The sequence below is a fragment of the Eutrigla gurnardus genome (assembly GCF_963514095.1).
Source record: "Eutrigla gurnardus genome assembly, chromosome: 16".
Lineage (NCBI taxonomy): Eukaryota > Metazoa > Chordata > Actinopteri > Perciformes > Triglidae > Eutrigla > Eutrigla gurnardus.
In genome coordinates, this window is record NC_139927.1 from 22515992 (window position 1) to 22529688 (window position 13697).

General features: G+C 43.1%; 1 protein-coding gene across 1 annotated transcript in view; it reads right to left on the minus strand.

Annotated features, from left to right (window-relative positions):
* LOC311027265 (uncharacterized protein) overlaps positions 1 to 7909 on the minus strand; it is a 30094-nt gene extending 22185 nt beyond the window's left edge. Inside the window, exons 1-3 of the mRNA XM_084031197.1 lie at positions 7574 to 7909; positions 3645 to 3767; positions 3305 to 3474 (exon numbers count right to left, since the gene is read on the minus strand). Of these exons, the coding sequence (XP_083887323.1) occupies positions 3305 to 3474; positions 3645 to 3767; positions 7574 to 7828 (548 nt within the window). The 5' untranslated portion in view covers positions 7829 to 7909. The remainder of the gene's footprint in view (positions 1 to 3304; positions 3475 to 3644; positions 3768 to 7573) is intronic.
* Positions 7910 to 13697: the final 5788 nt, after the last annotated feature.

A 13697-nucleotide genomic window follows, 5' to 3' on the forward strand; every position in this document is an offset into this window, starting at 1 on the left:
TGCATGCATAGCTTTGTTTCGCCATCCCACGCAGATGACCAAACTGTTAAAGGATTCATGTATTGTCGTTGTCGTAGGCTATATTTGTGTTTTTTTGCTTTTGGTTCTCTTTTGTGTTAGCATTAGATTTTTCTTTTGTTTAGTTTAAGTGTCTTGGGTTATCTTAATAATTGATTTATCATTTATTGACTTTACTTTACTGGTGACAGTAGGCCTAGATTTGATTGATCTAAGGATTTCTTTTTGTTTTGCTTAGTATTTTACTTTTTTGGTTCTTGAGGTAATCCTTGGTTATTTAGGTTTGGCATCTTATTTCACTAAATGTGTTTTGTATATTCTGTGTTTATTTGGTTTTGACTGATTTTTATTTGTGTGTAACCCCAATAATTATCCCCATCTTTCCCTCTTTAGTTACTGAGAGCTGAAAGGGATAGTTCGGAATTTTGGACATAAGACCTATTTTCCAACTCAGCCAGTGTGTTCGAGACGTCTGGAGACGTTTTCAAGACGTTTTCAAGACATTTCATTCAGTTCTTCTAGTTGCCAAGTTCGCTTGTGCTATGGCTAGCGCAAGACAATGGTTCTAGTTAGCATGGCATTAAAAACAGTCTTGCCCACTCCACAGTGCACCCAACCTCACGCAAACACCGGGCAGCCCACGGCCCAGTCAACCCACAATTACGCACCGTGAACCCGAACCTCTGCTCCGTCCGGAGAACCGTAAACCCTTGGACGCCTTGCGGGGATTCCCTCCGGTAAATAGACACATGGACACCGACGAATAGTTGGGCCTCGTGCCCTCAGTCTCCGCTTGTTCGGCCCCGGTTCTCAGCTCCAGCGGGGGTCTCATCTCGGTCTCCACAGACGCTCGTTCACGTTTTGCCCTTTGAGCATCCCTCTCGCGCAATTCTTCCTCTATATATTCAGGCTCGTACAGGTACGGTTGGGTTTGGGTGGAAAAAAACTCCTCATCAGAGTCTTCAAAAGTTTCAGTATATTCTCCAAAAGTGGCCATTTCTGTGAGATTGAAGAAACTAGCATTGCAGGCTACTCTGCGTCTGTAGCAATGACAGCAGGTAAACAAACTATTATAGAACCGCTGCACTGTGGAGTCGGTATGAGTGTTTTTAATGCCACGCTAACTACAACCATTGACTTGCGCTAGCCATAGCACAAGTGAACTCGGCAACTAGAAGAACTGAATGAAATGTCTTGAAAACGTCTCCAGACATCTTGAACACACAGGTGGTGGTCCATCCAACACTTCCAATCACCGGTAAGCCTCAGCCCCAAATTTCCTGTTTTCATTTGAAATAATATTTTAACAGTTCTAATAAAGTTTAATTGTTCCCCTACAGCATTACTGTTGTCCAGTAATGCTTACTGTTGTTTTGGACAACTGGCAACTATAACAACATAATTTCCCAGGTTGGGATTAATCTATCTATCTATCTTCAACAGGGGGTCCAGGACCCCTAGGGGATTGCAGAGTAGGGGGTCCCCAAAATGATTTGATCCAAAATGTAAAATGTCCAGCACTATACATTAAAATTGGCCTGGCGTATAAGCAACGGCATTTTATACAAGATGTAATAGGGGACCCCCTAAATGAATATAGGTAAAACATGCTGGCACATCCAGACGTTCCTGTCCATCTGGCAACATATTATCATCTACATCACAACGGATATCATCCCTTGCAATGCAGCAAGGAAAGTATCTCCTGGAATGAGTGAAAGCTGAAGTTCCCCTGAGAGCAATTGTTCAATTTCGGAGACATTTCCAGGAAAAAATGATAAAGAAAGGTATAAAATTTTCTTGACAGAATTTGATAACAATTTTTTATGTAATGACTCAAGCAATGAAATGAAGACTATTAGTTGTATTGGGAACGACTATTCAGCATCCATAAGTATAGTTCATTTTGACTGACATGACATAAGCAAATGATAATGTTATAAAACAGCAGATAATTGTCATGATCTGTGTTTTTGTCATGTTCTGTGTTTCCCTGGTTTTGATTTCCTGTTTTATTTAGTAATTTTGTCCTCAGTGTGATTTCCTGTCTCGTACTTCCTGGTCCTTGTTGTTTCTGCTGTCTTGACTCCCCCACCCTCTCGTGTTGATTACCATGCCTGCCCTAATGTGTTTCACCTGTTCCTCGTCAGCTCCCTGCCTCCCTGTGTGTATGTGTGTGTTTCCCCTGTCTCGTTGTCGGTTCATTGTCGCTGTTTTGTCTTCCCCTGCATGCTGCACTACGTCTTGTCTCTGGATATTTTTGTGCCACGTCTTGTCTCTGGATATTTTTGTACCTCGTCCTGCCTCCTGTGTCCCTTCGTGTTTTGGTTCCTTTTTTTGTAAGTGTTTCTTTAATGGTCGTTTTTGCCGTTGTGGTTTTTTGGGTTGATACTTTGTTCTTGTCTTTATTATTTAAATAAATCTTTCTTTTTTAACTGCATTTTGGTCCTCACCTCCCCTTTTTCCGAGTCTCCGTCTTGCCCGAACCTTGACAATAATTGTATGAAAGCAACTGATATATGTCCAAAAGCATTTGCAATTTGTTCAGAGGAAGGAGGAATTGCTACTAAGATGTGCACAAATTACTAAATGTCGTGGAGGTTGAACTAAGTTATGAGAATTTTCATTCTGATCTGAGAAAAGCACCAAAGCGACTGAGAAAAACTGTAATACTGCCACTACTGTTAGTACTACTACTGCTGTTAATACTACTACCAACACCAAATGCAGATGGATTCGAAGAGCCTGGTCTGCTCGAGGTTACACGCTGTAACACTTGCTCCTGGGTGATATTGGCACCTTGAAATTCATTGACTCTGACAATCATGAGCATGTTCTAGTTCTAGTTATATATAGATATAACACTCTAAAGGTAGCCACACCCTAAAGCATACCTTGCTTTCTTGTTTATTTGACCCCAAATGGGAACATAATTTGAGTTGATAACCTTATGTTTGTTTACTGAGATAATAAATCAAGTCAGATGTCATTATCTCATAGACTTCTATACAATCAGACTATGCAACCAGAGGAGTAAAACATAATACAAGTTAAAGGCACTTCAGCTTTGGCTTCACGTTTCAGAACCAGATGTTGCCAGCCTGGTTTAGGCTGAGGTACACCTATCATACAAATGCTTCTTTTACATAAAGAATAAATAGTTTCAGTCGATAAAGATTTGGATCTCAATAGTTGGATTGCTGCTATATCAGCACTACATTACTTGGTTAAAGGGAGGTGTCTCTAATACATGTAGAAGTACTGCATATTGTATTTGTCATGTCACCTGTGTACGATGCCGTGTTTGTGCAGGTGTTCCACTGCAGAGAGGATCTGACGGGTGTAGCGCCGCACCTCCCTCTCCTCCAGCCTCTTCCTCTCACAGATCCGATCCATCAGGTCTCCTCCAGCACACAGCTCCATGGCCATGTAGTAGCTGTTCTCTGTCTCCAGAGTCTGACACACACAGTTGTTCATGTCCATATGAATTGGAACAAGCTTTTTCAAAAGGGGCAGATTTATGATAACCTTTGAGGTATAATGTTGTGAGACTCCATCATTGCTTTCTTTGGACTGTCTCAGCAATGAATACATGACTATGAATATCAGTTTCTATTTTATTTTACCTCCAGCAGGACTACAATGTGAGGATGTCGGACCATCTGATGAATTCGAGGTTCTCTCTTCATGTTCTTCAGCACATATGAGTCCTGTCGTGCTTTCTTCTTGTCAATCACCTTAATGGCCACCTAAACACACATGCACATGTGCACAAGTTACATTTTTTGTTTTTGTAACCTCAATTTATCAAGGGTGACGGTCTTTGCTCCAGGTTCCAAATTGAGTTTACATGTTCAGATGTTAACAGGAACGGAACCTCTTGCCCCTACCATAAGGCCATGGGCTCCGTTTTTCATGTTCATGCATAGCGTAAGGGGATCTGAGTCTGGGTTGTGATCGATGGCTATGGCTCCTATTTAGCAAAACCCTCAATCTGTATTTTAAAGTCCCAGTTGGCAAGTCTGGCAGATCGAGGGCACTCTGTCAGATTTTTAATGTTTACAACTCTCACGCTCCTCCCCCACGACCACCGAGCTCCTTCCCCTCGATTTCGTGCCCTTTGAAATCCCTTAGATCACGCCACCTTTGAAACGTGGGTCCAATGTTGACTCTGGTTTTATCACGGGCACCGTCGCAATCTTTCTTATTCCGGTGTTTTCTTTTCCTTGGTTGTTTTGGACCTCCTCGTTTCAGTTTTTAACCGAGGAATTGGAAGCTTGTTGCTACTTCCCACTGCCTCCCGTGATAGTGGTACGACCCGAGGGGGGAAACACTCTGTGTGTGCACGAACACAGCCCTGTGTGCTGATTGGACAGGATGATCAGGGCGCTGTCGATTTTTTGCAAAACAAACAACAGACTCTACGTGCAAGTAGAGGCGCACTTTTTTTTTCTAAAACCGGATGATTTATGTTGTTCTATCGGAGCATAGTGTCGTCTTCAGTGAATATGATCAAACAAATGTTGCCCACTGGGATTTTAAAGATAAGTAACTGGAAAGAAAAATAAGCTTATAACAAATAAGTGCTGGAAAATAGCAAATCCTCTTTGGATAATGGAGAAAAGAATAACATCTGAATCTCACTGAATTGTCAAATTGTAGGGCTGTAAATTGGCAAGAATCTTTAACACAATACCAACACGTTTTCATCCCAATGTGTAAAAAACTGCAGCCTGATCAGTTTACCTAAACTTCAAACTCATGATGCTTTACGTTCCCCTCTCATGTCAGCGTTGGATGTGTCAGTGATGGTAAGTTAGGTTTAGGCAACAAAGCCTCTTAGGTTGAGGTTAAGTCTAGGAAATGGTTGACTTAGTAATGACACATGAGACTAACTTGAGGCTTAACGAGTCAAGCTACTCACTCATGCCATGTGACAAGAAAAGTAACAAGATCTTAACAGAAGGAAGTGAATGTTGTAACAAAGTAGAACCAAAAGGAAATGATGGATCAGATTTCCAAATTTCAAGTTTAAGCACCTTTTCAGTATTTTTGAAGGGAGAGGGGGAAGTAAGGGATACAAAAATGTTGACAGTTAAAATGTATCTCAAATGTAAGAAATAAGAAACAAATAGCCTAATGCACATTATCAAATGCTGATGTGTTGTTTTTACACACAGTTGGCACACAGTAATATATTTGTCACAGCCAGGCCAGGTTCCCCAGAAGCCACACCCACTCACTCCTCCTCAGCCACACCCTGCAATCAGTCTCCCACAGCTCATATCTCCCGTTCACTCTCCCCTGATTACTGAATCCCCTACACCTGTGTTTCACTGGACTCCAGCCCTACTTCACCTCACTTCCCCAGCATTCCGCGTCTGGTCTCGTCAGCAAATGACACTAAGAACTCGTGCTCTGCACTCTCTGGATTTCCCCTGCCCATGTCCTACGGATTCCTCAGTTAAGACGTTTTATGACTACCTCAGTTGCATTATCTCAACGTTGGACTTTTGTGCTGTTTAAGTTTTCTCAATAAAGCCTAAGAACTGTTTCCAACCACTTTGATGTGTCGTGACAATATTCCTTTTCTCTCTAAGATCCTTGAGAAAGTATTAGCCAATCAGCTGTTCGACTTTCTAAATAACAACAGTCTACTTGAGGACTTTTGTTCCTCAAGGTTCTGTGCTCGGACCAATGCTTTTCAACTTATATATGCTTCCTTTAGGCAATACCATTAGATCACTTTATACACATCCATTGTTATGCAGATGATACTCAATCAAGTCTAAAGAAACCAAACAGTTAGTTAAACTCCAGGCATGTATTAACGATATTAAAACCTGGATGACCTGCAATTTCCTGATGTTAAACTCCGATATGACGGAAATTATTGTTCTTGGGCCTAAACTCCTCCGAAACTTGTTGTCTAAAGATATAGCTACTATTGATGGGATTGCCATCGCCTCAAATGCTACTGTGAGAAACTTCGGATTCCTCAGCACCTGTCCTTTGACTAACATATTAAACAAACTACAAGGACAGCATTTTTTAATAATTTATTAGCTAAAATAAATATAAATATTATACTATAAATATAATTGAATTGACCTTGGGTGTTTGAAAGGAGCCAATAAATAAAATGTATTATTATTATTATTATTATTATTATTAAAATCACTATCTTCATTCATCCTCATAAGCGAAAAATGTCTTTTTTGTATTTACATTGAACGGGTAAGTCCTCGGGAGGCTTCAATGTTGTTCTGCCATTTTGAAGACTATAACCACTGAGGAGGGACATGGCGCCTAAACGCGATTTTGTTCAGAGCCAGCGTGACTGAAAAGAGATCACATCAGCAAGAGGCGCTTCTGGACGTGCAGGGTGGTGCGCAGGACCGGTTTCCATTCCAGGACAACGGTGCGCCCACGTCCCGCTGTCCCCCCTGGAGCTCCCAGAGAGTGACTTTTACCCAGCTTTTTCATCCGGACGTCCCGGACACGACCTCTTGCTTGTCAGTGTTGTAGAGCAATATAAGCACTTTAGTCACATTCGTTTGTGTTGTGTCTAGTTATTAGCTGATGCTATAGGCTATGATATAGTAATGGAAGGCTACCAAAAATAAACCAATATTAACATGGTAACATAAATCAATACCTTGCTCGAAGAGTAAGTACTTTTACATGCTCACACATGTTTGTTTGAAATATCACCCTCATCACCTGAAAGAATACTGGTGAAGTGGTATTGGACATGTTGTCAGAGCTTCTTGGTACATAACGGCTACGGTAGTTACAACAAAGCGATGCGATGAAAGAGCACTATTCATCTGAATGCAAAATACAATTTCACCACTAGATGGGATTAATTCCGGCACACTACTCAAAATTAAAAGGATGTCTGTGTTTACATATTTCCAATCTTCCACAGGTCTGGTACCTGCAGAGGGTCACAGCGGTTAAGAGGAGCAAAACCCCCTGGAGATAAGTTTGGTTATTACTATGGCAACCGGGTCGGGGACCGGAAGAAAGTTACACATACATTAACAAACACACACACGCTCTGCCTCAACTGCACAATAACCGCACATCCATATCTATGTCCGTGTTTAGGGCCACAAAACAAAATCTAAAATATGAACAAACATTCCCAGCATGGTTGTTTTTAGCCTATCAGGAAGACTTTGTTTGCATTGTAGACATATAATAGGAACATAAATCATAACTGTGACCTTGCAATAGTGTTTACATGGCATTTGATTTTCTGCATTTGCTGCATGCATGTGTTGTTTTTCTTTTATGGAAGTCCAGATATATTGAGCAGAAACAGACCTCTTTAAATCTGTTGAAGTTCTGTTCCTGTAAAATACGTTTAACAGTCATGCTTGTGAAATAAAGTAATTACAGATGGGTCTGACCAAGTTTAGGCCACTGTCTTCTTAAAACACAAGTGAGTATAATAATAAGTTACAAGTTATAACTGTGTCATCATAAGGTTGCATGTGTGTGATGCTCCACCACTGTGAGGCACGTCTCTTTATGTCTCAACACCAACCTTTTCCCCCATGCCGATGTGCAGCCCCTCCATCACTTTAGCAAACGATCCCTTGTTGATCATTTTCCCCACCAGATAGGATCCCACTCGTTTGGAGTGGGGGAAGCTCCGCAGCAGCTCTCTTGGGACCTTGAGGAAGGGCAACTGCTCCCGGCCCGGCCCTAAGGCTTCCCACTGGGATGCACCGCACTCACCTTCACCCTCTCCCTCTGCCACCATGTCCTCTGGAGAGGGATTCAATGCTGCATCTGGCATCCCGGACAGGGAAGGAGCCCCATTAGGCCACCTCTATCTCTCTCACACACACACACACACACACACACACACACACACACACACACACACACACACACACACACACACAATCAAATCCAAACACAGGACAGTCTCCATAGAACACACATGCTAACACACACAAACATACTGGCTGATTGAGGAAGGAACAACACTGCTAAAAAAAAGCCCTTGGGTTAGGTAATTGCGTGTCCTGGAATCCTTACACCCTCAGGTAAGTAGATCCTTTACTCCAGCGATGAAGACTCCTCTTTTCTTCTTCTGTTTACAGATGCAGGTGTGTCTATCCCAGTGAGCAGCAGCTATGCTAGCTTCCCTCCCCTTCTCCGACTATGTCTCTCTTTGCTGGCTAGTGGATGATTAACTTTTGTGTTCGTAGGTCAGCTCCAGTGAAGTGGAAGACATTCAACACCCCCCCCCCCCCCCCCTCCCCAGTCACTAAGGTGCACACAGATACTCAGAGTTAAACAGTAACTCTCCAAACTGATACTGATACTTTTCTAATTCAGTTCCTCATCGTCCCAATCCGATCACCTTCTCCACTGTCACGTCAGAAGGGTTGTTATGACCTTGTGTGTAAGAAGTACAAGGTGACATCAGTGAAGTCTGTCTGCTTTTCTGCTACTGTGTTTATTAAAGTGTATGAATGAACACATCAGGGTCAGATTGCAGTGTTGCTGCCCGATTCTTCCTCACTCAGCTGATGAAAGGAGGCATAGAGCCTTATATGAGCCATGTAACCTGATATACTAACCCGCACACCAAACCTCACACAACCTTTAACTGAGTGACTCTGGGAGCCAAGTGCAGCTTCTACAGTTACCTTATTTTGTTTGAAACATGTTGTTACTGTATCATTTGGTTTGGCATTAAGAGCACACGCACAGTTGCAGCAACCATGACTGTCTTCTCCTCTTTTGTGCCCTCGGCGCCTTTAAACTTTATATAATCAAAATCAAAACACTATTTCCACCACTTGTCTCCCTTTAGGTGACCAGGTCAACATAATAAAACACTTTATGACATACAATCAGCAACATTGACCAACTCAGGTCCAACCTGTCTACGCCATAATGAAGAAAATATCAAAAACACACAGACTGCTATTGAAAGTTTATCCAGAATATTCTGAAATGAGCCGCAAAACACAGGAGCAGTCCACCATTAGTGGTTTCACATCAGTAGAATCCAAACTGCTGTAAAAACATTCAACCGAACCCCTGCAAGATAATCACTCATTTTCCTTCACAAATCAAATCTCACATCTTAATCTCTTTCTTTGTCTTTGTATGGTGTGTGTGTGTGTGTGCGTGTGTGTCTGTGTGTGTGTGTGTGTGTGTGTGTGTGTGTGTGTGTGTGTGCGTGCGTTCATACACCAGGAGCCCTACACTTCATAAATGGGTCTTAAGGCCTGGTGTGTGTGTGGAAGGAGGTGTTAATACACCCTCCCTAATGCAGGGGAAGGGTGTCAAGCTGTATCTGGCTCTGAATGGATGGACAAAGAAGAAGAAAGAAAGAAAGAAAGAGAAAGAAAGAAAAAAAGAAGGTGTGCTGTGTTCAATGGCAGGCAAAGTGACAGTTGAGGGACAGGAAGTGAGTGAATGACTATAGACAGACACAGGATGAGTGAGAAGGAGAGAAACTGAACTTCACAACCAAAAAACAAACGTGAATTAATAAGACCTCAAGAGGCTTTTTATATAACCTCAGCATTGCCATGCTTCAGTGTTTTGCAGAGTTTTTCTGTGTGTGTGTGTGTGTGTGTGTGTTTTCATGGTTCAGAAAAGGTCATTCTCACTGCCAGAGAGCACAGTGTGTGTGTGTGTGTGTGTGTGTGTGTGTGTGTGTTTGTGTGTGTGTGTGTGTGTGTGTGTGTGTGTTTGCTTGTATGCATAGAATTTTGTTTCTGAAAGCACAAAGATGATGTGCCTTTGCATCTACAAACGTGCATGTGTGTTGCAGCATAATTATGCATGTATAAATAGTCGCACGCGTGTGTGTGTGTGTGTGTGTGTGTGTGTGTGTGTGTGTGTGTGTGTGTGTGTTATGTTGGCACGGAGGAATGCTGGCTGCTTGTAAGACTTGGCGACCTTCTCAGTGGTCACATTAAATGAGAAGAGAAACCCCCTTCTGCTTCCTGCCTGTAATAAATAGATCCCCAGCAACCATTAAGGCATATTTTAACACCAAATAACTCCCCAAAACCACACTAGAACAGACACAGTCGACCCCCACCCTCTCGCCATCTCTCTCACTCTCTCTGTCTTCTACTCTGTTTCTTTCATTTCTCCATTTTTACCAAAAGACAGCAAGAAGCTAAATTTTAAAATAAGCTTCGGTGTCATAGCTTTAAGTAGTTCACGGTCTTACTGTGTAGCATGTTAGAGGGTTGGATGCTGAAAGGTGCTGATAACACTTAAGAGCCAACATGATTGTTGGGGACATGACCGGGAGTAAAGAGGGTAAGGTTTTGGGTAAAATCTGGCAAAGTAGAATCGGTCATTTCTGATACTTGGTTTGATTCCTTCTAAGCTGGTTCTTTATGAACTCATGTCTTTATAAGTCCACTCAGTGAGAAGCCTGGTTTATATTCTTCTGAGTCAAAGGAGCAATGCATGTCATGCAAAACTACGAGCTAAAGAAAGACCACACGGATTTGAAAATGTGTTTGATTCGCATACTCTCCACTGGCCACCAGGGGGTGACTCTTCTGGTTGGAAGTCAATGAGAAAATGAACTTCTCTCTTGATGTATTATCTCAGTAAACATTGTAAACATGAGTTTTGGTCTCAATCTCTAGTTTCAAGTCTTCTTCAATCCAAACAGTTAGCTACTAAAATGACTTTGACACTTAGCTGTAAAATTACAAGATGGCGACGGCCAAAATGCCGAGCTCCATTGGGTGACGTCACCATGACTACATCCACTTCTTATGCACAGTCTATGAATACAACATCATCTCAATATAGTTCATCACACTGGTCGATGGAACAGAATCATCGTCCAACCTGACGACACATCTCGTGACAGCTTAGCAACATGATGGTGTCAGCCTTCTCTCTGGCTTCCACCTCTGCAGGGAGACCAGCGCTGCTGTCCATGTCTGCCCTCCAGTGGACACAGAGACTCATACAAGGACTGCTCTGAAACCCAAGAATTCCACTAAAAGAAAGAACTGATCAGCAGATGAAGACAAAGGAGGGCAGTCGCTTGTCTAGTTCTCCTCTCTTCACTTTCTCTTTCTTTCTGTGTCTTTGAAGAGCACAAGTTTCTCCATCTCTACAACAAAAACACCAATCAACTCTGATGCAACAGATTGAGCAAAGTTTTGGTATCAGCCCCACGTTTCCAAGGCCTCACACACCTGCACATGTAACCCACAGCTCAGTAACATTCACTGTGTGAGGCATCTTGCTGCAGATCTGGAGGAGATAATGAAGTGAAGTAAACGATGCAGCTTGAGGGAACGTGAGTCAGTCCATCACAACAGAACTCCTGCAGAGGAGGAAATAGCACAGAGTGATGCTATGGAACAGCATGGGAGGATGGACGGGGAGGTCAAAGTCAAACAGCTGATCACAAGAAGGAACACTGACAAAGCACTGAAAAGAGGAAAAATAAGTACTCCGCTCATGTGCTTTGAATTAACTGATATTAAAAAATAAATGTGGTTGAGTTTTATTTCCAGGATTGGACCTTGTTGTGATGATGTCATTGTCTGCTCCTGCATCATCACTCATCTGTTTTTTTTTCATTAGGGAAAGGGGGTAGCTGGCTGTCAATCCCTGATGACTTCATCCATGGTCGCCGTGGCCTCCTCAACGCGTCATCGCGTCAGTGACACCCGCCATCGCTCCGCCGCCGTGTCATCGGCAGTCACTGCAGCCGGCGGGCTCGGCGTGTCATCGGGCAGCGCTACACGCTGCCGCGGTTCCATCATCTTGTGTTCTGTGGTCTCAGCTTCAGTGATGCTGATTGGAAATGGTGCTCCATAGTTTCTAAACAGACAAACAACACACTGCAGTCTGAGACGTTAAACCGCATGTCTTCCACGTCGGAGTGCACCAAACCACCGCGGCCCACGGTTCTGTGAGCTCAAGTTGCAGCAGCGCTGCGGTCCAGCAGACAGATGAAATCACACTGGTTGGATGCTTTGATGTAAAGCTCATGTGTAGGCATAATGTAGAGACATTGAAGTGTTGCTGTATCAGATACATTTACAGCATCAGTCCGTCTTATCCAAGTCTGTTGGTGTTTAGCTTGACAACAAGTCTATTGTTTTACATTTCACAATGCACTTCTGTGCTGCCTGAAAGTTCTCTCTCTCTCTCTCTCTCTCTCACACACACACACACACACGCACACACACATGCATACATATCCATAAAAAATCACACTCTGCTAATCTCACAATCCTGACCAAACTAGAAATGGGAGTTTCTGCAATGCGTGGTTTGGAGGTTTTCTACTGTCAACAAAACAGACAGTGAGAGAGAGAGACAGAGGGAGAGAGAGAGAGAGGGAGAGAGAGACAGACTGACAGTGAGACAAAGACAGAGAAACAGACAGAGAGAGAGAGAGAGGTTGGAGGAAACCCCAGAAAGAAAGGGATGCAGAGGCCCCTCCCCTTTGAGCTGAGAGGCTGAAACCAGAGTGTTGTAACACTGAAGGTTCCTCCCACTGCACTAATGTGGACCTTGTGTGTCTGTGCCTCAGCTCATGTGTACAGCTGTGGGTCCACGTGTGGTTGTGCATGTGCACATGGAGACGTGCGTGTGTGTGCGTGTGTGTGTGTGTGTGTGTGTGTGTGTGTGCTCGAGCAGCCTGCTGCGCCGCTCCCAAATTGAAATGTGAAAGAAATGTGTTGGAAGGTGATGACAAGAGTGAAGTGAACCAGTCGTTTCCTGAAGGCTCAGGCCAGATGTGTCGCACACAGAGCCTCAGAAATCTGCAGCACATTTCTGTTTAATAACCAGGATATATAACCAGGGTCTGGGTGTGTGTGTGTGTGTGTGTGTGTGTGTGTGTGTGTGTGTGTGTGTGTGTGTGTGTGTGTGTGTGTGTCTGTCTGTCTATCTATGTGTCTGCTTACCTGTGTGCACAAATGTGTGTCTTAGATGTTTGTGTTTGCTAGAAAAAATGTGTGTGTCAGTGTGTGTGTGTGTGTGCGTGTGTGTGTGTGTGTGTGTGTGTGTGTGTGTGTGTGTGTGTGTGTGTTGGGGCTGGAGGGGATGTGTGGTTTATTACTTTAATTGGACTTTTTCAGACTGCAGTGCTGCAGAAAGTGAAGGAAGGAGAGGAGGAGCGAGACAGCAGAGAAAGAAGCCTGACAGACTGATGACCACACCTCCGATCACCACTCAGGACACACACACACACTTACACACACACTTACACACACACACATACACACACACACACACACACACACACACACACACACATACACTGGGTCTATCCCATACTGTACTCAGCTACTGACCACAATGCCCACTATTTCCTCCAAGAGAAACCCTGGCGCCTAGAATAACAAAGAAAATATCCAGCTCCATACTGTCTGATGTCTTAATATTTCCAACCTCTCTGTTCTCATATATGCATGATTCATGGATTATAACTTAGAAATACAATCGGATCATTTTCCACCGAACCTTCTGCTAGCTAAGTAGAGCTTTTTTAAAGGAGGAACTAATCCAGGGTGACTGCTGATGCTAAAGCCAGTATACGGTGCATATTACTGCACAGGGTCAAGTCAACTGGGATGAGACACTATGAAAACTGAATGTCTTAAAAGCATCAAGATGATGAACACACATACTTATTAGTTGCT